Source organism: Equus quagga, chromosome 19 (genome assembly GCF_021613505.1).
Source record: "Equus quagga isolate Etosha38 chromosome 19, UCLA_HA_Equagga_1.0, whole genome shotgun sequence".
NCBI lineage: Eukaryota > Metazoa > Chordata > Mammalia > Perissodactyla > Equidae > Equus > Equus quagga.
Window position 1 is genome coordinate 6,320,670 of NC_060285.1, and position 24,704 is coordinate 6,345,373.

Here is a 24,704-nt window from a genome sequence, read left to right on the forward strand (position 1 = left end):
ACGTTTTAGTTATCAGTATGTCCTGTACCTAGGTGCCCAGGAATGTTTGCTGCATCCTTCATACCCAACAGTGTCGTTCCACAGGTACGCAGCGGGCACTGCTCTCAGAGCTGCTGCTGTCAGGAGGAACGTGAGGTTTCACATGGACCTTCTAGAGGGGAGCAGACTATGAACACACGCATCTCCAGGATGTTGGGGGGTCATGTGCTGTGACAAAAGACAAAGCAGAGGCCAGAGACCGATCAGAGTGGTGCTGTTGTACAGAGGGGTCAGGAAATGCCTCCCTGGAGAGGGGATGTTCGGACAGACACCTAACGGAGTACAAGGGTGGGTGGAGAATTCCCTGAGATGCCCAAGGCAGGCTTAACGTATGCAAACAACAGCAAAGGGGGCCAGGGGAGGAGATGAGGGCGGAGGGGCCTGGGGGCCATGGTCGCCACTGGGATTGGACCCTGAATGAGACGGAGAGCCCGTGCGGTGAGCAGAGGAACGGCATGCACTGGCTTGAGCTCTGAAGGAGTCACTCTGGCTGCTGTGAGGACAGAGGATGGGGGCCAGGGTGCGAGCAGGGGGCTCATTACGGGCTTCCTGCAGGAATCAGGGGCCTTGGGTCTGGGGAGACGCAGCACAGCTGGGAGCAGTGATCTGATTCTGAAGGGAGAACCAGTGGGATGTGTTCGCACATTAGATGTGGGGTGTGAGGGAAAGTGAGGAAGCGAGGATGACTCCAGGATTTGTGGTCTGAGCAACTGGAAGAAAGCCCTGCCTCTTCTCGAGACAGGAAAGACTTGGCAGGAGCGAGTTGGGGGCGAAGCGTTTGATTTTGGCCTCATTGGGTTTGACGTCCAAGAGGAGATAGCCCATAGCCGTTGGAGCTGTGAGTCTGGAGGGTGAGGGAGGCCGTGGAGCTGGCGACAGAGAGGGGATCGCTGCGAAATGGATGGTCCTGCGGCCCCGAGGAGGAGGCCCCGAGGGTGGTGCTACTAGAGAAGAGGCCACCAGCTGGTTACACATCTGCCTCTGGATGGTGATGTCACTGAGAAGCAGGGGCAGCATCTTTTAAATTGATTCCCACGGTATTTAGCACAGTGATTTCATGTACTGGGTGCTGAATAATTTTTGGTGGATGAATGAATGAGTGAATATAGACAGATCTTTCCACAAAATCTCAGAACATTGTCATTAGACGCTTGGGTCGTAGCAGGTCTTGCTTTATGTTATAAGTAATCTCTCATGGCAGACCCTGGACTTAATCAGGGAATGATGGAAACGAGGGGTGTTGGGACCAAATCAGCAACTCGTCGAGCCTGAGACACAGGAAGTACACGTTGTGGAAGCGCAGGTGTTGACCCTGACAGAGCCCGTTCAAATCCCGACTGCTGGGCACTTTCTGTACGACCTCAGGCAACCGTAATAGTAGCCAACATTTTGGAGTGAGTGCTTATGAAATACGTGGGGCACTTTCTCAGTGCTTTGCTCACGTTAGCATCTTCAGTCTTCACAACCACCCCAGGAAGCTGGGACTTGTACAGTCCCCATTTTACAGATGAGAAAATGGGAGGTTAGACATCTTTCCTGAGGTCATGCTGCTGGTAGGCAGCAGAGCTGGGATTTGAAACTAAGCCGCCTGCCTCCAGAATGTGCCCTCGACTGTGCAGCACAGCCTCTAAGTCGCAGGTTCCCCCCCAGCCTCTGTCTCCTCATCTGCAAAATGAGAATCGCTGTGCCCCCTCGTGCGGCAGAACTGACAGCACATGCACCCGTGCACAGTGCTTCAGATGCAACAGGCCCGTCTCAGGCAAGGCTGGGTCTTCAGGGCAGTCATCAAAGACGGGGCCCTGGCCTCCGGGTGGCTCTTCAGGGTGAAATCCAGTACGGTGCTGTTTTCCTGTAGACAGAAGTTGCCAAACATTAAGAAAGTTATAGAAAAACATCCAGCGCAAGATTTTTGTCTATACTGGGAAGCTCCGGCCTACTCTTCCTTCCTTCTCATACTGGAAGTACGGGTACCATAAACGAAGAGAGTGGAAGGGAAAGAAAAGCCTTTCTCGTCCCTTTTCCTCAACTCTTTGCATTATAAAAGGACATTGGAGAACATAGTTTTTAATTTCTTGGGAAATGCAAAACATGCCAAGGATATTCCTGGAGCAGTGAGATCTCCAGAAAACAGTAGTCGAAGCGCTGCCCCTTCGTCCTTTTGGAGAGACGTGCGTGCCCGGGGGGTTGGAAGTGTGTCCTCGTCAGGTTCAGAAGGAAGGGCTTTGACGGGTGCGTTCTGTTTTCAGGGTCCCTACTCTGCCTTCTTTGAGATGGACACCGACAGGGACGGCATCGTCAGCATGCTCAACCTCCACCAGCTGCTCCAGCGCCTGCTACTCAACCTCAGGGACGAAGAGTTCGAGCGCTTCCTGGGCCTGCTGGGCCTGAGACTCAGCACCACCTTAAACTTTCGGGAATTTCAAAATTTGTGCGAGAAGAGACCTTTAAGAACAGACGACGCGCCTCAAAGACTCATTAGGTAAGACGGCAGCCCAGCTCAGCGGCTTGTATGTGCCGGCCTTTGGTAACACGAAGTCCAGCATTTCCACTGTGCCCACAAAGGGGCTGCAAAGAATGGGGGTGCCTCCAGGAGCGATTATTCTGTCTTTTTCTCAGTTCACAAGGAGTATACAGTGTAGACAGACTGGAAAACACAGACACAGGTGAGAAGATATGGCCTGATCTGACCACCTGAGCATCGGTTTCTGTTTCACTGTGTATCCTTCCAGTCTTTTTACTATGCGCATAAGCATGTACATATACCTTTCTTTTTATAAATCTGAGGCCATATGTATGTGCATGTTGTTCAGCCTTCCCAGACCTTCCGCACAGCACACTTTGTCTCAGCTACCGCCCCTCTCGCAGGCTCCCACTGCAGGGCCGTGCGGAGGGCAGTGCGTGCATGCTTGTCAGGAGAACAGTGGACGTCCTCCGGGCGCTGAAATGTTAGCCTAGGAATGGATGTGAATCGGGGAACCACACAACACCTTGTGGGAATTGACGGAAACTGAGTGTCATTTCAGTCTTTTTTCTCTGCACATAAATATATACATATACTTACATTTTTCTTGTTATAAATCTGGGGTCAGCCGAGCCAACTGCTTTGGGAGAGGCAAGGACCCCTTTCCAGCCCTTCCCAGGCAGTGCTCCGCCCCAGACCCCCGTCCACCCCAGGCCGGCCTCCCTCAAGGCCAGGAGGAGAATCTGCGTCCCGCCGGGCTGTAACTCCCGTCGTCTCCTGGGCTTCTCTCAGGAAGAGCACACGCTCCTTGAGGCAGTAGCGGGCCTCCTGTCTCACCCAGTACCCGTCGCGGTCGGCTGCCCGTTGAGATCTGTGGATGCCGACAGGCATGAATGAAGTAGCCATCCAGCCCCTCCTTGACCAATTATTAGAAGAAGTATTAATATTTTGGAAACGTTCCCCTCCACCGTGATAACGCAGCGCTGTGTTTTCTGCGTCAGTGATACCGCTCGGTAGTAAATTCACTAGGCTGTTTGCCCTCGAGCCACTTGTAGCCCCAGGGGCTCCAGAAAAGTGGCCCCCCACCAGGCGAGGGCAAGCCCCTAGCAGGGGAGCCCCCGGAAGCCCCGGGCACTGGGCCCGACTGTGTGATACTTGGCAGCTGCAGAACGCCCTCTGATCCTGCACTTCAATTTCCCCCCCTGAATCTGTTGAATTTATTTTGTCCATACTTAAAAAAAGCCAGTGAGAAAGAAAACGACCGTAGCCTCTGTCTCAGTGAGCCGGTCGTCCAGCATGGGAGGCGGACGCCTGCTTCCGGTGCGTAGGTTCTGAGGAGCTGTAATGTGAGACTGGATTGCTTAACATTAAAACAAAACAAAACAAATCTCCAGAAAGAATTTTCTGGAGAATGTATGCAGAATGAACATGGAACATTTCAACCACAAAACACAATCTTTTTGTTCAAATGACTCAACTTTCTTATTTGTACCTGTTCGTTTGTTCATCAGATATTCACTGGGGGTCATCCGTGTGCTATGTGTTGCCCCAGGACTAGGTGGTACCAAGATGAATAAGATGAACATTCCTTTTGAGCAGCTTGTGGTCGAATGTGGGACAGATTCAAAAATAAAGAGCTACGTTGAAATATAAGGATGTCTGAAGTGCCACAGGGAGGGGACAGGCTAAGCCTGCTTGAGGTGCACAGGAAAAAGTGGGACATTTGAGTTGGATCTTGAGGTGGGAGTAGGAGTTCAGCAGGTGCAGGCTACCAGATGGTGCTCCAAGGCCAGCAAACAGCATTTACAGAACCACAGAGGTGGGAGTGTTTCGCACATTCAGGAAATGGGGAGAGGATGCGTGTGCAGAAGCCGGCACGATGTGTGCGTGCACGGTGGGGCATGATGGGAGGGGAGTCCTGGAGAGGCAGGCGGGCGGCTGTGAAGGCGCGTGAGTGCCAGGCTGGGGACTTCATCCACTGTTGGTAGGCAGGAGAGGATTTTGTGCTGTGGAGTGAGAGGGTCACCTTGTGCTGTAGAAAGACCCTTCAGCAGCCCTAGAGCAGAAGTAGATATACAGGAGGAGAGGCTGGAGCCCAGGGAGATCCAGGTTGGGCTCCCAGGGTCTGGGGAGAGAGAGCTCTGAGACGCCAGCCAAGGCAGTGCTTTAGAAAGCCGAGCCCTGCCGTGGCCAGACCGCCTGCCTGTGCTTCCTGAAGAGATAGCCTTCAATACCCCAACAGCCCACAAGGAGGCATTACTCCCTGACTTTCCTCATGAAGGAACTGGGGCCTAGAGAAAAGTTAATGCCTTGTCCGGAAGGACCCAGGTGGTGGGTGACGGGTCACAGATTTGAAGCCAGGGTGCCTGTTGGGAGGGCTGCTTTCTCTGCCTAGAAACTCACCCTCCCAAGCCTCACTCTTCTCCGCCAGCCAGACCTGGGCACCATCTCTTTCTGGAAGCCATCCTGCCCTCTCCGATGGGTCCCTCTGCCTTCAGGCCTTCACTTCCCACCTGTGTCATCAAAACAATACTTCTGGAAACTTGGAGGGTTCAGAACTTTGTTGAAGAGAGGAAGACCTCGTTTGCTTCATAACTGCAAAACATCTTCATTTTTAGATGTATGAATACCAAATAGACTAATTGGTCCAATGACCTGTTTCATTTCTACATCATCTGTTTCCTTCCAGTCGCCTTGTTGAAAACTCACCTGCCTTGTCCCTTCGTCTCCTGACGACCCACATCAAGTACATTTTGGTGCAACACATCATAAAAGAGGAAAGAATACTGTCCTTTGTCCTTTTAGCAAAATTAGATGGTCCAGCTTCTTGTCACAAAATATTGTATGATCAAGTCCTTCCTGATGAATGACTAACTGAAGGAAAACACCAAATTTCCTTTTTGTGTTAGAAATAGATCATTCACTCCTGAAGAGATTTGGCTTATACGATCAGTTTCACCATCATCGGTGGAATCTAGAGTGCTCTTCTCTCTCCGCATTTATCTTCTGGTTTATCTAATAATTGTGAAACACCTTGCTATCTCAGTTTTCTTCCCTTTGCTAGTTGGGCATGAAATCAGAATTCTGAATTTTCAACTGTGTTCAGTGAAAGCTAACATAAGACTACAAGATGGTGTCACTGTCTGCTTTTGTACTTTCTTGAAAGGAGCTGTTAGACTTCGGGCAGTGCAATCAGAAAACTGCAGGGTGATGCAATAGTGGGGATTCTTTTCGATATTATATCATCCTGCCAGCAATTCCACCATTTTTTGTTTTCCTATTATTATTCGTCTCTTTTTTTTTTTGCAGCATAGTTGGAGACAATGAGTAATGACTGAATATTTCTTAGGGTGATGAAATAGATGTAGTAAAGGTAAAATTAAGATCACTAGGACCCCATAATGTATCACAGACGTGTAAGAGGGTTCAGTGGACCCATAGGATAATTGCAAGAGAGAATGAATTTTATTTCACAAAGAAAATAAATTTTTTTGTTGTTTCTTTGGAAGACCTCTAAGAAAGAATATAAGTCGTGACTGCCTATCCTCTTTCTAGATTATCTAGAATTATTATTTCTTCCTTAAATATTTGATAGAATTCACCAATGAAATCAAGTCCTGGAGTTTTCTTTGTTTGAAGGATTTTAACTTATAAATCCTATTAGTTTAACAGTTATGAATCATTCAGAATTTTGATTTCTTCTTGAGTGAACTTTTCTAGTTTTTGTCTTTTAAGATATTGGTCCATTTCATCTAAGTTGTTAAATTCAGGGATAAAGGTGTTCATAGTATTCCCGTGTTATTCTTTTACTATCTGCAGGGTCTTTAGTGATTGCTTTCTCTCATTTCTGATGTTGGTGGTTGATGTCGTCTCTCCTTTTTTCTTGATCTGTTTGGCTAAAAGTTTACCAATTTTATTGATGTTTTCTAAGAACCACCTTTTCATTTCATTGATTTTTCTCTATTGTTTTTCTGGTTCAATTTTATTGATTTCTCCTCTTTATTATATCCTCATTTCTTTTCCTTTGAGTATAGTTTGCTCTTCTTTTTTGTTTTCTTAGGTTGGAAACTCAGACTTTTTATTTGAGTTCTTTCTTTACTAATATAATCCCTAATGCCATCAATTTCCTTGTAGGCACTGGTTTAGCTGCATTCCACAAATCTGGATATGTTGCAGTTCTTGTTTTCATTCAGTTCAAAATATTTTCTAATTTCCCTTGAGACTTCCTCTTGCGTCCATGGATTATTAGAAGTGTGTGTTTTTTAATTCAAAATATTTGCATGGTTTCCTGCTGTCTTTCTCTGATTGATTTCTAGTTTAATTCTAATATGGTCAGAAAACATACTTCGTATGATTTAGTTCTTTTACACTTGTTAAGGTTTATTTCAGGGCCCTAGAAATGGTCTGTCTTGGTGACTATTCCGTGCAGACTTGAACGTGTGTTAGGCTGTTGTTAGGCAGAGCGCTCCGTAAATGTCAATGAGATCAAGTCAATTGATAGTGTTCAGGTGTTCTATATTCTTGCTTGTTTTCTGTCTATTTGTTCTCTCAATTGTTAAGTGTCGAAGTCTCTAACAATAATTTTGCATTTATCTATTTCTCCTTCCAGTTTTATTAATTTATGCTTCATACATTTTGAAACTCAGAAAAAAATAGTCTTTATATTCACCATTTCTGCTTCTCCTCCTCTATTTCTGAAGTTCCAAGTTTCTGTCTGCTATCATTTTCCTTCCCCTAAAGACTTCCTTTAGCGTGTCTTTTAGAGCAGGTCTACTGGAGATAAATTGTCTTAGTTTCCCTTCATTGAGAATATCTTCCCTGCTCCTTCATTCCTAACAGATATCTTTGCTGGATATAGAATTCTGGTGGGAGCATTTTACAATGTTTTCTTTACAGCATTTTAAAAATGTTGTTCCATTGTCTTTGGGCCTCCGTGGTTTGTGGTGAGAAATCCACAGTCGTCCGAATGGTCTTCCCTCCATGTGAAATGGTCGTTTTTCTCGGGTTGTTTTCAAAGTTTTTTCTCTATCTTTGGTTTTCAGTAGTTTTAGTTTAGTGTGTTTCCGCATGATTTTTCTTGAGTTTATCTTTTTTGGGGATTTACTGAACTTTTGAATCTGTGAATTCATGTTTTTCATCAAATTTGGGGAAATTTCAGCTCTTATTTCCTCAAGATTTTAGACTTTTTTCTGTACCAATCTCTTTCTCCTCTCCTTTTGTTACCCCAGCGACATGAATGTTAGACCTTTTGATTTTGTGTCACAGATCTCTGTATCGTAGTCCCTGAGTCCCCTTTCCTCTTTTTTTTCTCTCTGTTGATCAGATTGGATTATTTCTATTCATCTGTTTTCAAGGTCACTAACTTATCCCTCTGTCACCTCCATTCTGTCATTGAGCCAATCCAGTAAAAATTTTATTTTTGTTGTTATATTTTTCACTTTTAAAGTTTTCACTTGTTCTCTTCTTTTTCTTTTTCTCTCTCTTTCTTTTTTTGTTTTTTAAAGCTTTTATTTCTTTTCTCAGAACTTCTGTCTTTCCACTTATTTCAAGGATGTTCACTCTTACTTCCTGGTTATAATAGCTGCTTTAAATTGTGATATTGTCAACACCTGCATTACCTTGGAGTTGGTGTCTGTTGTGTTATATCCTGATAATTGTTGAGATTCTCCCGGTTCTTTGTATATTGAATGATTTTGGATTGTATCATGAACATTTTTAATATTGTAGTATGACACTCTGGTCCTGTTAAAATCCCCTATAGTGTGTTCATTTGTTTGTTTGTTTTGTTTTAGCAGGCAACCAATCCAGTTAGTTTCAGACAGCAAGTCCTGACTGCCTTCTGTGGCTTTGGTGTCAGTTTGGTTTTCAGAGTCACTGTACACCATCAGGCCAGCCCGTGTGTGTGGAGCCCAGTCTTAACCATACAGTAATCAATTTCCCAAACTTTCGCTTGACTACTTCAGGCCAGTTTCACACATGTGCACATCAGAGCTGAACCTGGAGCTTCCTGCACAGATCTGTGCATCTCTTTTACCAGTTCTTGCCTCTCAGTGATTTCTCCCCACACTCTCCAGGCCCCAGGGGCCACTTTTTTTTGTCTTTTGGCTAGGAAATCTTAGATTTTAGCATACCTGAGCTGTAGTGCACTTCCCATGACTGGGTCCACCTCTAGGGCAACATGGTGAAAGAAAAAAATAATGTGGATTCCTCCAACACTCTTTGAATCACAGGGACCCCCCCTTTTCCCACTTCCTCTGGTTAGAGAGAAGAAGTTCACTTTTAGGTACTACTTGGTCACTGCTATTGCTGGCGCCATCACAAAAGTGCAGTTTTTTAAGTGGGCTTGCCTCGGATCAGGACTGGGATGTAAAAAGGGACAAAAAAAGGAGGGATTCCCATACTTTTTGTACTGCAGGGCCCTCCTGCCTAGTTCTTTGGTCAGAAAAACAGGTGTTCTTTTGGAACTTTTTCTGTCCACGTCTGCTGCACAGTTCCAAAATCAGGGCTGCCCTTAAGCCTAAACTGGGAATATGGGAGGACAAAACCATGAAACTCACCTCTGTATCAGTCATTCTTCAAGTTTGATTTCCCTCTCCACCAGCCTCCTGTTGCTTACTTAGTGTCCTCGGAGAATTGCTTTTTGTCTTCTGTCTAGAGTTTGTAGTCATAATCAGCTGGAGAGAAAGGGTGAAAAGGGTGCCAGTCCTTCTTGCTGGGACCAGAGGCACATCGCAGGGCTCTCCCACCGGCTGGAATGCTGTTCCCCGAGGTCACACATGGGCCTCCTCATCACTCACGCTTCCCTGAGCCACTCCCTGACCTTCTTAGCTGAAACGTCCCCTGCTGTCATTATTCATAGTGGCATTCAGTATCTGAAGTTATCTGATTCACTCATTTTTCCAAGTATTTGCTGTAAGTTTCTCACCATCACAGTGTGAGCTCCTGAGGACGTGAGCTCTGTCCGCGTTGCTCGTCACGGCGTCTGCAGGACCTAGAGCAGCACGTGTGTAACGAGTTTTTATGTGTCTGTGACTGACAGACTGGCTGGTAGGAAGGCTGGATCTGATCAATCGTCGAGATCTAAAGAGCCAGACCATAGGAGAGGAAATAAGAAACTTCTGGAAAAGGCCATGGAAAAACCTTCTGATCTCCCTAGAGGAGACAAATATGTAAAATGGCAAGGGGAGAAGTGGGTGGGATAAGCAGCAGGAGTGCCTGCTCTGAGTGTGGCTCACTAAGAGAGTCCAGGCCAAGAGCCTGGAGGAGAAGTCGGCTGGGGCTGTTGGGTCTGTGTTTAGACAGTGAGGTCAGTGGGGATGCACTGACTGTGCAGAGGCAGAACCTGCCCCTCGGGATCTCCATCGGAGCACCTTTGGGGAAGTCCAGGTGAGTCCTCTGGGTGCAGGTGGATTTAGGAGGAGTCTCAAGGTGAAAGCAGGGGAATACACGACTCCAGCACCTAAATCCTTTTGAGCAACCGTGAAAATGCAACATAATCCCCCCGACCTTCCAGACCTTCAGTGGTAAAGTAGTGATGGAAGATCAGACTGGGTGACCTGTGGATCCCTTTCTACCCTTGAAATTCCATGGTTCTGTGAGGTCCGGTAGGCAGTTGGAGAGAGATGGAACGGAAAAGCAGGTGGGTTAGAGTACTAGTTTCGAAATAGAAATGTTAAGTGGAAAGAGGATCCTCAGCACAGCAAACACCAAAGGTGGCCCTCACCTCTGTGAGACTCGTGTGAAGGCCTCTGTGGGGCCTCTGTGGGTGTCCCTCTTCTCACTCACTCTTAGCCAAGATGCACTGATCGCCCAATGTGCCTGTGAATAAGTGCGGTTCCAAGCAGGAGTACAGATGTCGTCCCATTTCAGGAGACCATCGGGGTGACGCATGTCCAGTGGTTTTGCATGTCCCGTGGAGGACTGCCTCAAGTGCTCTCGTATCCACTGGGAAAATATTGCGGGTGCAGATCTGGGTGTGGAGCACCTCAAGGCCCTGGAAGTGGAATAATAGATGCTCCCTGGGAGCAAGGCCACACAGAGAAAGAAGTTGGGGGTTTACAAGTTTTTACACATCCCTAATTTGTTTTGGGGAGTGGAAAAAATCCAGGGCACCCCAAATTCCTTCAGCCACAGTCTTCACTGTGCCCCGCTGTGGCCTGGCCAAGGCAGTGAGCACAGGGTCTGTTTCTAAGTGTCTTCAGTGCCCCTCATCCTGTGGGTAAACGAGTTTGATCATTTTACAACCTACAAGCTAACTTTTGAACATTAGCTGAGGCTGAGAAGTCTGTTAGCGATATTCTCCATTGTTCCTGAACTGTTTACCTTAATCTTCATTATCACTCTAACTTGTAAATTCAGAAATAAGCTTTTAGTTATTTTCTTCCAAAGACATTTAAAGTTATATTGTGGTTTTTTCCCCTCTGAGAATAAATGAGCCCTGTTTGTTTTGTGAGATGCAGAAAAAGTTGAGTAGTATTTGTCTGAAAATAAACACGGACTTATAAAATTTAAGAAGACTTCCCTAACGCGCAGCTGGGGAAGTAAGGCTGTATTTTCAGAAGGCAGTTAGAGCAGGCGTGAAGTCACAGACTTTAATGGGATCTTTGAAACCAACAGGGGGAGGGGAGCCCGTTGGGAGATTAATGAGTTCATTAAATTTAAACACAGTTATTGATTTTTTTTTTCTTTTAAGACCAAAACAGAAGGTCGCAGATTCAGAACTAGCTTGTGAACAGGCTCATCAGTACCTTGTTACCAAAGCAAAAACCAGATGGTCAGACTTGTCTAAGGTAAGAAAATGATTATTTTCTTAAAAGGGAAGGAAATCTATTTCAGTGTTCCTAGATCATTGGGATGATCGAGCTGTTTCGATCTGGTCGCTGAGATGGAAAAGCGACTTTGTATACCCACTTTGGTGACTCCTTTTATTCTTAGTGTACATGTTCAAAGTAAACTCTCACGGTCGAGGTCAATGGATGTTTATAAAAATGAGTAATTGTAGGAGTTACATGGACAGAAATTCCTGGCTTTATCTCAGGTTTGATATTAATTAAAAATTTAAATGAAAAATGTAAGACGCTGTCATACTTATTTTTAGACAGTTACAAACATGCATTTTAAAGAAGTATTTCTTCCTATCTTGCCAAAATTACAGAAAGCACGTTTTGAAGGCGAGTACGCTCCACATGCAGTCTATAAATTTTGATGGTGGTTGAGAAGGGAGATGTAATGTCACAGTGGCAGCTGTACCTGCAGGACAGTAGATCCAGTGTGCGACCCTGGGCTCGTCCTGAAGCCACAGCTGCGGGACCCCCATTTCATAATGAAACAAGGGCACAGTGACCTCACCTTAAACCATGCTTTTAAAACTACATTCTGGAAGTGTTTTCACACTGCTTTGAAGAAGGTCTCCACTTGGTTGTGTCTGGTCATTTTCTTTGAGTGTTTGCTCTGTCTTGACCTGTGCCCAACGTAAAGTTGTATCTTTAAGTCCTGTTTGCTCCTGGCTGCCTTTCCCCAGTCCCCTGTCCCCTTAGAATTGACAATGCTGGCCCAGGCCAGCTAATCCCACAGCCCGATGCCGGGCCCGCCTTCCAAAGCAGTCCTCCCGCCAGCCAGTGAGAGAGAGCAGAGCACGCTATTCCCCAGCTCCTCTCTGGCCTTTAAACTCCCTCTGACCCATGAAAGAGGAGCCCCTTCTCTCCAGCATCCCTCCTCTCAGCTGGCCTGCCCACCTTCCCCTCCATGCTGCCCCTCCTCCCTCTTTCCTGTCCCCTCGAGGCTGTTGACTCCGTATGTAATGCCCCCCTGGCCCCCCTGCTGGTGCAGGGAGTCGTGAGGGCCACCTGCAGGCCCTTCCCGCTTCGTCCTGCCCCACTTGACTCACCCAGCACATACTGAGTGCCGTGGGTTTGTGCCAGGGGTTCAGTGGTAACCAAAGTCAATCTGCTCCTGCCTCGTGGGGCTCACAGCCTAGGGGAGGTGCCAGTCAGCAAGCAGAGGCATAGTATTAACAAAGCAGATGGGCACCCGGGAGAAAACAAACAGCCTGTCGGGGAGTGACTGGAGGGCTGCAGGGGTCTTTGTTTCTGCCTTGCCGAGTCCATCCTTCTTGAAATGTTTCCTCCTCTGGCTCCAGGACGCCCTTGGGCCCCCTGCCCTCCCTGCCTCGGCCTGCCCTCCATCCCGCGGGCTGACCTCCCCGCCGTCTGTGTGGATTCTCACTCCACGGACAGTGTCCTCCACACCTGCCCCTCCACTCCTTCATTCCCACAGCCTCTCAGAGCCTCTTTATGCTTGATGTTCTGCAGAACCGGAACTGTGTGCAGAGGGCACGTGGGGCCCCGGAGCGCTGTGCTGCTCAACCAGCAGCCCCGGGTCTGTCCCACAGAGGTCTCGGTCTCTTCTAGAACTGAGGCTGGCGGGAGTGTGGGAGGGGAAGAGACGCCGAGGGTTACAGAGAGAGGAATCAGAGCCGGTCTGAAGGGGTGTGTGGAGGCGGGAGCGAAAGGAGCCACTTTGTCCAGAATCGAGTGTTATGCATCACACTTGTCACCTCACTGGCCCCCACACCTCTCTTTGACCCCTGGAGGACTAAATGACCCTGTGAGTTTTATTATTATTATATTAGATGTCTCTGTCACTCCCTTGGTTTATTCTGAATAGAGCATTGAAGGAATTCGTTCTGACTTCGCAACCTGCAGAAAGTTAGCATGGCACATAGATAAGGCTAGCTGCATTCCCAGCGGCCCGCCCAGGGACGAGACGGTGCTGTCACATGGCGCTTGCACGCCTGCCCTGTGCTTCTGGGTCATTCGTTTGGAGACCATGGAAGTGACTGGGGCTGGGGGGTTTGTCTCCCTCTGCTGCATTTCTGGGGGGGACTTACCCACAGGGCCGGCTAACATCTGAAAGGGTGTATCCTCCAGTAAAACGCGTTTGGAACCTGAACAAGGATTCGGGTATTTAGTTGTCTAGTCATCTTCAGAGCGAGTCACTGGCCAGCCGCTCAGCCGTGCTCTGTGGGGACACCTCCAGCCGAATTCTCAGAAGCACGCACGAGTCATCCCGTCTGGGGGCAGTTTAATATGCTCCGTTCCAGTTCAGTGCTTCTGGAAAATAAGTTGGTTGGTTTCTTCAGCAAACATTGTTATGAGCTAACTATGCTCTGTTGCGAGGTGTTAAAGAAGCAATGACAAAAAAAAAAAAATAAAAACATCGTCTCTGCTCCCAAGAGACTTGTAGTCTGAACACCAAAAAGAGCGTAAAGAATTGTATGTATTCCGGTGGAAGTGGCTGGTGTATGATGGGGGTACCCAAGTAACCCAAGAAGAAGAGGTCACTTAAAAGATGAGCAGGCAGTGGACGAGGTGGTGAGAATGGGGAGGATGTCGGGGCTGACCACATAGTGGGGCTGCACATAGCTCAGTGCTGACGCGTCCACAGGGTCACACGGGGCGTTTGCAGGGCGAGGCAGCCAGGGACACGCCAGAGCAGCCTTACGTGCTGTAAGCTTTTAAAAACTTTTCAGTAAAGTCCACCTAACATAAAATTTACCATCTTCAGCATTCTAAATGACCAGTTTGGTGGCATTAAATGCATTCACGTTATTGTCGTACTATGTGCTCTAAGTTTTTAAAGGTACTTTGAAATCTTCCAGACCTAATTTTTTTAACTTAGTAGTTTTTTAAGTTGTGACTCTACAGTGGAATATACTAATAATATATAATAATAATAATAATAATATAATATAATAATAATAATATAATAATATAATAATAATATAACTATGTGTATATATAATATGTATATATTTTATATGCATATATAGTATATACATATTATAACAGATATAATAATGTGTATATAATAATAAGTAGCTGCCATGTGTCCCAAATTGTATCCCACCATGTAACCAACATCCAGAGGAAGAAACAGAGTGTCATCAATACCTTAGGCCGGGGGCAGCAGGCTTTTTGTGCAGAGAGCCAGACAGTAAGTTTTTCTGGCTTTGTGGGCTGTAGGGCTTCAGTCGCGACTACTCAGCTCGGCCGTTGTAGCACTTGGTACAATCAGACTTCTGAATTTCCTCCTCTTTAGTGGATGTGTGACAGTATCTCATCGCAGTTTTAATTAGCATTTGTTGGTTGCTAATGAGATTGGGCATCTTTCATTTGTTTATTCATCAGTCTGCTTTCCTTTTTCTGTAAAGTGCCTGCTTGAGACGTTTTAGTTTTCACGCTGGGCTGTCTGTCTTTTTCTCATTGGTCAATAGGAACTCATACTACGGTTTGGCTACTAGTCTTTCATAAGTAATATGTGATGCAAATATCTTCTTCCAGTTTGTATTCTGTGTTTTCACCCTTTTTGTATAATGTCTTTTGAGGAGTGTGAGTTCCTTTTAATGCAGTCAAATCTGCACATCCCCCACGGATCTTGCTTGAGAAACCCTACCCTGAAGTTGTAAAGATGCTCTCCTGCATTCTCTTCTGGGAGCTTTGCAGTCTCACCTTTCACATTCCGGTCCTGAAATCGCACTGGATGTTGCATATGTGTGGTGAGGCAGGGACCAGCTCAGTTCTTCCATCTGGAGATCCCGCTGTCCCGGCACCATTCAGTGGGATAAGAGATCCCCCAGTGATCTGCGGCGTCTCCGCTGTCCTGCGTCAAGGCCCTGCGTGTTTCTGGGCTCGTCACTCTGTTCCCTTGGTTGGCTTGTCTGTCCCGGCACCAATACCGTATCTTTGTAGTCACCATGACTTAATCATATGTCATAATTAGCCCCCCATCCGTGTTCTACGAGAGCTTTTGAATCAATTTGTAAAGTTCCACAAAGAATAAAAAAACCTATTTGGATGTTTCTTTGGAGAGAAATAATATCTTTACAATTTTGAGTCCTCCAATGCATGAACATAGTGTATCTCCATTTATTTCAATCTTTTTAAATATCTTTCAATAAAATTTTAGACTTTTCTGTGTAGAAGTCTTACAATCATTTGTAAGACTTGTTCCTGGGACTTTCTGTTTTTGATACTATTGTAAATATTATTAAAATTCATTTTCTGTGTCTGATATATAAATATATGAATGATTTTACCTCTTGATATTGAATCCAGATTTCTTGATAAATTCTCTTATTATAACTTATTTGTGGATTCTTTGTATTCCTATCTATACAGTCGTGTCGTCTGTGAATAATGACAACTGTATTTCTTTCTACCCTATTGTTAGACCCTTGTTCCTTTTCTTGCTTAACTACCCTGGCCGGGACCTGGAACACAATGTTGAATGGAGGGCAATGGAGATGTGCTCGTCCTCCTGATCTTGAGAGGACCGCCTGGACCCTCCACCCTGTGGTGTGATGCTGCAGAGCCGCGGCAGAGGCAGCCGTGCACCCTCACAGCGTCGTTATGCGGAGGTCAAATGCGCGGTTTCTTGGGAACAACTTAGGTGGTGCTGAGTGCCAGGCTGAGTTACTGGCTCCTCTAGTCCGTGGTCCTCTGAAATGCCTGACATCCCCAGGTCCCTTTTGCACCCCTCGGGGACATTAAGATGGTACCATATCTTCTTGTCATAGCAGCTGGAGTCTAATGCCCTCGTTTCCCCGCTTACAGTAGAGGGTCCAGTCCCCTGCCTGGTGAGATGATAGCCTCAAGTCTCACTTCTCCGGCTCTGGTTGACCCTCATTGCTTAATAGGTTCTGAACCCAAGTTATTGGTCAGGAGAAGAATCCGGGCCACACACCTGCGGCCACTCATTACCCAGAGCCAAGAACTTCCGTCCACAGTCACATTTGCTCTGTCACCTTCCTTACAGGAGTGACGAGGCTGTCTAGAACTCAGCAGGCGGCTGGGGGAAATGTCTTATGTTGTTCCAGATGCTGCTTATTGAAAATCCTGCATACGACCATGAACACATTTGGTATGTTACTGAATGCTGTCTCCTAATATTGCAGAATTTTATAGAAACTGATAATGAGGGCAACGGCATTCTTCGACGACGGGACATAAAGAACGCGCTGTATGGTTTTGACATCCCCCTCACGCCGAGAGAATTTGAAAAGCTTTGGATGAGGTAGGTGGCATCTGAAGATTGGCTCTTTTCCTTTTCAGTGGTCTTGGGTTGCTTGCTGCAAGGTCAGCACCAACCTTTCATCCCTACTTAGGGGGAAGCGGGGGGCCAGGAATGGTTTTCTTCGGTTGTGTCTGTCCTATGTCCTTGTTCTCCCTAGAAAGCAGCCTGGGTGAGCAGGCGGGGCTTCAGGAAGATGGACAACCAGGGTTAACCCTCGTCACCTGTATTAGGCTTGAGAGGAGTTCAAGCCGGACTTTGACTGCTTTAGAGAACTCGGTCGCTCTCCAGACACTTAACTCTAATACAACTGGCTCAGCACACAGACCTGCAACGAGTTAAGGGAAAAACGGTCTGTCCCCATTGGCTAAAGATGGAAAGCACTGTTGTACGACTATTTTATAGATAAGTAGTTTGTTGGAAGGAAATAACCAAACTTGTAGCAACTTTGGAGTAGTTTCCCAAGGGTGTCTTAAACTGAAAATAATATCTAATATTGGTTACATTTTTCAAAATGGATTTTAGATTTAGCTGGTTTTGAGTCGGGCCCCGAGTCCCAGTATTCCCTGTGCAGACGTCTCCATTTCAAGGTACACTAACCACGCGGTCTGTTTCCAAGTTCCAGATCCATCTTTGAATTACTCCTTCCTCATTACATGTTAGTTGCCACTTGCATCCCCCAGGATGGTGTACCAACACTGTACGTCCTCTCAGGGGCAAGCGCACAAAGCAGTTCATGTAATTTTTTAGCTTTTCATCTGTTCAAAGTGGAAGGCTGAAATGTTGGCTGAGTTTAGAATTAGGTGGGCTGTTTTGTGTCTGATTTAGAAAAGCGACTTGAAGTTCTTACAAAATCCTTATTTTTTTAGATCAGTTCCAACTCGGGGCCAACTTAGACTCCTTATTCCTGTTCTTTTCAGTAGATTAAATTAGTAGGCACAACTGAGTCATCAAGAGATTGGAGTGCAGCAGGCAAATGTATGGACTGCCCGCTATGTGGACCTTTGGGATGATGCAAAGATGCCTGTGTTATCCCGATGCTCAGGGAGCCGTTGGGGAATGGGAGACATTCACCGAAATCCTGGGTTGCAGCACTGAGCGTGATAAATGCCAGGGAAGGGACGAGGTGGAGCGGCCTGGGCGATGAAAGCAGGAATGTGGGGGCCGTGGGGCAGCGGGCGGCTGTCACGGTAGGAGTGATGTGGAAATAGTTCCAAAGGGTCAAGGTGGGGAAGGAGGACGGCCTCACCCACCAGACAGTCCATGAGGCGTTCCGTAAGCAGGGGCCTGAGCTCCCAGGGTGAGAAAGCAGGAGAAGGCGCTCCCCTTGCCGTGGTCATCGTTTTCGGGCATTATTAGCCAGGCCTTCGGGAACAAGGAAGTTTGAGTGGGGCTGTGGCGTGAATCAAGCGACACCTTAGGACGATGAGTCAGGAAACAGTTCAGGATTGGACGGGGGTGAGCACGAGGAGACTGTTGTCTCCATCAGGGTGGGACAGGACAAGCCCCCGAGCTGGGTGCGGGCCGTAGGCATGAGGGTGTTGGAGTCAAGTGTCCCTGCAAGGCTCTTGTGTGGAGAACCAGGGCGCGCTCAGCCCTTCCTGGAGCAGGGACAGAGCGAGTTTCCGTTTTCTCGGGGGGTAGACACTTGCTTTTGGCTGAACTTTCTTTATACATTTACTGACATTATTAAATGTCCACCCTGTGCTATCAACTGTTTGAGGCCAGAATTTTGTCTGCTTTTGCCTTTGGCTGTACACTGGGGTGGTGAGAGTTGAGAGCGAGAGCTCTGCAGCCAGACGTGTGGTCATGACTCCTCCCTCCACTCCTTGAGCTGTGTGCCCTCTGTTCAGTTACCTGCCTCCTCTGGGCCTCCGTCGGCTGTGCTAAATTAGTTTGAGTCAGGGTAGGCTAGCTGCAGTAACAAACAAGGCCGACACCTCAGAAGCGTGCCCTGATGACGATGTCACAGTCTAGTGTGGGTGTTGCGGGGCTCCACCCACAAATCCTTCAGGGACCAGAAGTCCCATCACCCCCCTGGATCTTTGGTGTCTGCCAGCAGAGAATGGGGAAGAGCAGAGAGGACCGTGTGGGCAGCTCTGTAGGGACCAAGCCTAGACACTGGCTGTCACTTTGCCCACGTTCTGCTGGTCAGAATCCCTTCCCATGGCTGTGCCCCCGGAAAAGGAGGCTGGGATGTGTGTCCAGGGGGAAAAAGAAGTGAGATGGCAGGACTCGCCATGGCATCTGCCACACTTGGAATTACGTCCAAGGGAGCAGGGAAGAGGGGCATTCGAGAGACAGAAAACTCCAGGAGTATGTTCACCAGTGTCCAGGCAGGAAAGCAGGAACCTCTCCAATATTTACGGGCCAGTGGGACATAATGCCGTGATGATTGCCAAGATGTCAGCAGGGCCAGATGTCTGAAGGGGAATGTGGCATTGCTCAGAGGCCAGGATGCTGCTGCCCCTGGGCTGGAAGAGCATGCAGGGTTGGTGGGGGGTGTTACCCAGAGATCAGGAAGCTGCTCCCCGACCAGGGACTGAGGGCAGAAGGGAAGCGGGTGTTTCTTAGAGATCAAGAAGTTGCCTCCACCCCAGATACTCTCAGAATCTGCTGGATCTCAGCTGCTGGGCTGAGCAGGAGCCACTGGAAACAACCTGCTCTGTCCTCTTCCCACCTTCTGACCAGGCACACCTCCGGAACGTCGGGGGGTAACTCAGAAGACCTGCTGAAGGATGAGCACGGGGCTGAGAGCCAGCAGGTGAACATCCAGCCAAGGGGCAAAGGAGGGCATCCCACTCCAGGCCTGTGAGATCACCGGGGTGGCTGGAACAGGTGCAGCCTGGGAGATACAGACAGGAGAGGAGGCCGTGCGTCCACTGAACTGCGTCGTGAAGGGCAGGACGAGGCAGGGACCCTGTCCTGAAGGCCAAGTGTTTAGTGGGGAAAGACCTAGGCAGGCCCGAGTTCTAGAAACGTCACTGGCCACAGGGAGGAGGGTGAATGGCAGGAGACACAGAGGTGCATTAAGGGCTGTCTCAGGGCCTAAGCAAGAGGAGGTGGTGAGCTTTCCTGGGTGGTGCTGGGAGGGCTGGGGAAGAAGTAATAGGTGTGAGAGAGATTTAGGGTGGCAAACTAGCCTTGAGCTCCTGGAAGGAGAGGCGGCACGAGCAGGAGCTGGGATGCTCCTCAGATTCTTCCGAGTCCAGCGCAGAAATCGAGAAGACAGCCTGAGGCAGCTGAGTCGCCTGCACTAAGGGCTGTGCTCTGAGCGGGACCGGCGCCTTGTCCCTGGCACCCTGGGCTGAGCTGGGTGGCCTTGGGCCAGTGGCTCACCTTCTCTGGGCTTCAGTCGTCTGTCAAATGGGACGGCTATGGGGACCAAACGATGTGTGTGGAGTATGGCATATATAAGCATAAAAATCAGTGGCAAAAAGATCATATAGACTTAAGATTATTTTCTGATTGCAATATTAATACACACTCATTTTAGAAGACTCAGAAAATACAGAAAAGCATGAAGGAAAAGAAAATATGACAGGAAGAAGCAGCTGTGACCCGGTCGGTAGAGATGATGAGCAGTGGTAACCTGGTAGTGGATTTTTTCATCTGTTTTCTACGTGTTTCCTTGATCTCAGCCAATCGCCGTCACCCTCATTGCCGCTCCTGGCCTGTCCCTCTCAATGGCTCAGTGCTTGCTGATGAGGCAGCCACCTCCCGCTGGGCCACTCCCTCCAAACCCACCTCTGCATTGCAGAGCAGGGCAGTGAGCAGCAGGAGGGGGCCGCCAGCGAGGGGTGGTCCAGGTGCCAGGAGCCTCCCGCAGGTGCCCTAGCGAGGGAGGGCGTTCTCCCACCACCGTGCGAGTCAACAGGGACCACAGGGAAGGCAGGGGGCAGCTGGGGCCAGCATGACACAGTCTGCCAGCTCAGGGGGTCCAAGTGTCAGAATAGTAAAGGCCCTCCAAATTGGGTAGGTGGAAGTGAGGAGGGAAATAACATTCTGTTCTTTCAGAAACACAAAATTAGAAAATAGGGCAGAATGTAGACAAGAAAAAATTTGTCAGCATCCATTACTCACTCAACATTTATTAAGCACCTGTGAAGTGCGCTATCGTAGAGCTTAAGACTGGTCTAAAGGGCCTAGTTTGTGCTGTGGAAGTAAATGAATAGATTAACCCCCAGATCGCAGTGACCTGGCACATGGATGTTGTATTTCTTAGTCACCCAACGTCCACCGCATGTCTAGCGGCTCTTCTGCACAGTTCTCTTCCAAGTGGTGATTTGGGGGTCTGGCTGGCTTCCAGCTGGTGGCTTCATCGTCCTGGCAGGGGGCCCCTCCCACCGAGGCAGGGACTGCAGGCCGCAGGATCACATGTGGGTTTTGGCGGACTTCTGCCAAGATGTGACACACTTCTGCCCACAGCCTATTGCCCAGGGCTGGTCAGTGGCCCTGGTTGACTGCACAGGGGCTAGACAAAGTGGGGAGCACGTGAATGTCAAGCGGGGCTGTCACAGGCTGGCTCATTGAGGATTAAAGGGACAAAATGTTCAAGCCTGAGGGAGGTTGCTAATTGTGAAAGGAAACCTGCTAACTGAAGCCAAAATAGGATCTTTAAGCATGAGATTTCAGGAGCAATATGTCTGGTTTTGCTTGGAGAATCTGCTAAGAATAAATTACAAGATGGAAGTGTATTTATTCATTCATTCATCTGAGCATCATTGAGCAGGAATTTTTTGAATCTTTCCAAGTTGTAGGGCCTGTACTAGATTCTGGGGTTCCAGAGATGAAGGCAGCCCCACCCTCAGTTGCTCACAGCTCCCAGGGAAGACATACCTGCAGACGTGGTGACAGCTACAGCATGCCAGGAGAGACAAGCGTGGGTGGCCAGACTTGTGGGAGCAGTGTGGGTGTTCAGGGAAGGACCCCAGGAGATGCAACGCCTGAACGGAGTTGTAATAAACAGCCATGAGTCATAGGTGGGGGAAGGGCATCCCAGTGAGCAGAGAGGCCCAGGGCCGGGAGGAGGTTGGGGAGGAGGGTGGGAGAGGGAGGATGCTGCCTGGATCAGAAGAGCCCGTCAGGGGCAGGCTCCCAGCACCAGGTGTCCCACAGACCTGCTGCCCAGGGCCCGGGAGGCCCTCCCTCAGGGGGATGCTCGGCATTCTGAGCATCTTCTGAAGTCTCATTTCATCAGGTGCCATTCGCTATTGCATCTAAAACAAACTTTGCTGAGAAACTGTAGAGACAGTGTGTTGTAAAAATGCACCCAAGGAGGACTGGGGTAGGAAGGCAGCAGTCTCCGAAACCTCGGTGTAGATTCTTTGTGTGTAAAACCAGCTAATCGGGTGGACTCTACAGGACGTTTTGGAGATGATGCCCAATTTAGGCACATTTCTTGATAGGGTGGGTAAGTTGTGTGTCAGTATTCCAGTATAAAAAGAAAAGACTATGAAAAAGTGCCTGTGCCGTAGGCATTGGCTCATGTGAAGAAGACGTACGGCTTTAGGTGAACAAGAGGCTAGATCACCTCCAGTGGCTCAGCCAAGGCAGTGCCCAGAGAGATCCTCCTGGGTGCCGTCCTGGTGGAGCTCCTGGGCAAGGAGAGCCTCGGCTGGGACAGGATCTGAAAGGTTGAACGCACAGAGTCTTTAACTTAGAAAAGAGAAGACTGAGCGGGACGGGGTGGTGGAGATCGAGTTTTAGAAGAGCTGGATGTGAAGCGGGGTTCGGCGTGGAGAGGACTGGCTGGGTGGGCTCTTAGCTCAGCATAAAGAACTTTCCGGTGATTAAAGTTGTCTAGAACTCCAGTGGGCAGTCTTTGAAGGAGTGGTTTTCCCTTCCCTGGCACGGCTTCATCGGAAGCTAGACCGCTGCTTATTGGGGAGCGTGGAGGAAGGGTTGTGGCCCTGGATGGGGACTGGAGCAGGTGGTGTCTAACTTTCTGTGATTCCACCAGGGCTTGCTGGATGTGCCCGTTGGTCATGGCCAACTCAGGCAGGTGGACATTTTGCATTCTGAAGGGCAGCTGTTTGAGCCATCAGACCGCCCTGGCAGATGGTACCCGAGAGAATTCCTTGTGTCCCAAGCTGCGCAAGGTGCCATCTCTACCCCTGTGGCATGGCCTGGGTCGTCCGTGGGGCTTACACCAGACCGTCTAACTCTGGGGTGAGTGGTATTAGAAGCTGCTTCTGTCGTTGATGTAAGAACCAAGGGCTTTAACTGAGCCTGAAGGACTCAGACTGTGTAAGCGAAGCAAAGCGATCGATGGGCACACTCAGATCATGTGCACGACCAAACTGCCGTGCATACAATCAATGGGCGGAGAAATCTGATTATGTCATAAATTAGTGGCCATTGCCATATGCAAATGCAAGTTTTTATGGGTCCTCTGTTTCTGTGCACATTTTTCCTGGCACATCTGTTGCTGAACCATTTTAAAATTCAACCTTTATAAGCAAGTTGATTTTTTTTAATGTTGCACAAAGGATTATGTAATGGGGGTGAGGTTATGTAAGCTGAATTAACTCTCTGATTATTCACATTCATAACAATATTTCCATTGTGATTGTGCAATCTGGTCTTCTGCTCCTTTGCAATGAGAGTAGACTGTTTATGATCTTTATTAATGAAGTAATTAAGAAGTGTCTTTTCATTCAGTTCAAGTGTCATGATTTAGAGTTTGTCATTGGTGTTCTCTTGAGTATAACAGGGAAGGGTGGCAATTCCTTCCTTAGGAACACGTGTCTTTCACATTCGTTAGCTCAACAGACTTGTACTGACAACGAAGCTTTGCAGGCCTGCTGCTGGGCACTGTGAGTTTCCGGGTAAAGATTAGCAAGGCTTGGTTTCTCCTCAAGAAACTCGCCGTCTGGCAGGGAGAGGAGACACGGACTGGAGGCAGAGGCAGCATGTGGTGGAGCCTTTGGATGGGGAACAGCAGCAGCAGACAGTGCCCTGCACTCCTGTGTGCCAGGCCCTCTAAGCCCCTACGTGTCTTTACCTGTGGGTCCTCACCACGCCCCCGAGGAATTCCAAGGAAGGTGGAAATTCGGCACTTTTGACTTCAGAGGAGAGACAGGCTCCGAGAGAGATGCCCGGCTCCCTGGGGTTGTCTGTCAAGTGGGGGTCTGCGCACCATCCTTTCAGGAATGCTCCTGTAGGAGTGGGGGCCCTCGAGGAGATTTATTCAAGGGGCCTCTTGACCAGAGTTGCATTTCTACGTCACTCTGGTGGCACAAGGCTGGTCACAGGCCCCGTGCAGTTCAGGGAGAGACGCAGGGCGCTGGGAGCACCCTAGAAGCTGGAGCAATGGCAGCCCTTCCCCCTTCTCGGGGGTACTGATGGAAAACTAAGCTCCCTCTTCTGTGGCCCTCTTATTCTCACCAGCAGGAGGAACAGCCGTTTGCCAGAGGCACTGGCCCTCCGCGCTGCCTGGAGCATCACAGCTCTGCTCTGGCCGACAGGACAAGCCTTGGGAATTACAGACCCCAGGGACCTCCTTTTGTGGGTGTGTCACTTTATTTTGTTTCAGAAACAAGTTGGCTGAATAAAGGTAGCATGGTCCTTTATTGTGTGGCAAGTACTAAGGTCATTCTAATAACAGACACCGGAAAGGTCTTAGAGCGTTTCCTAAATAATAGGAAGTCAGCAGCGCTGCAGCGCACTGACTCGGCCCAGAGGTCTAGGAATGCCTTCAGTGGCTCTCGGATGAGGAGACGGAGCCCCAGCGTGGGTCAGGGCCTTGCCAGGGTCTTGAGGCCGGTGAGCTGCTGTTTGACTTGGAGTTCCCCACCCTTTGCTGCCTCTCCACCGCTAGAGGAGAATTTCCTTATCTTCTAAGATGGAGTCCATGATTAAAAACAAGCCTGAGTGCTGAATAAGGTGGGTGGAAGTCAGACACAGGGCAAAAGGAAGCTGCAGCCCTGAGGGTGCAGAAGGACAGGGTGGGGAGAGGAGGTGGCCCTGGGCTCCTAGGCACCTTGGGGGACAGGCCCACTTGGCCTTGGGGAAGGATGGATGGTGCTCCAACTCCCAGTGCTCTGCAGATTGTGGCACAAGTGCGTGAAGCATTTGCCCAAACTTCTTACCCCCTTGTCCTCCACCCACCACCCTACCCCTTGAGGACATA

At 48.5% G+C, this 24,704-nt stretch overlaps 1 protein-coding gene across 6 annotated transcripts in view; it reads left to right on the forward strand.

Moving 5' to 3' along the window:
* EFCAB6 (EF-hand calcium binding domain 6) overlaps positions 1-24,704 on the forward strand; it is a 233,096-nt gene that overhangs the window by 150,781 nt on the left and 57,611 nt on the right. For all 6 annotated transcript variants that reach the window (XM_046645983.1, XM_046645988.1, XM_046645986.1 and 3 more), the window contains 3 exons: positions 2,286-2,518; positions 11,193-11,289; positions 16,455-16,573. In XM_046645983.1, coding sequence (XP_046501939.1) covers positions 2,286-2,518; positions 11,193-11,289; positions 16,455-16,573 — 449 coding nt within the window. The remainder of the gene's footprint in view (positions 1-2,285; positions 2,519-11,192; positions 11,290-16,454; positions 16,574-24,704) is intronic.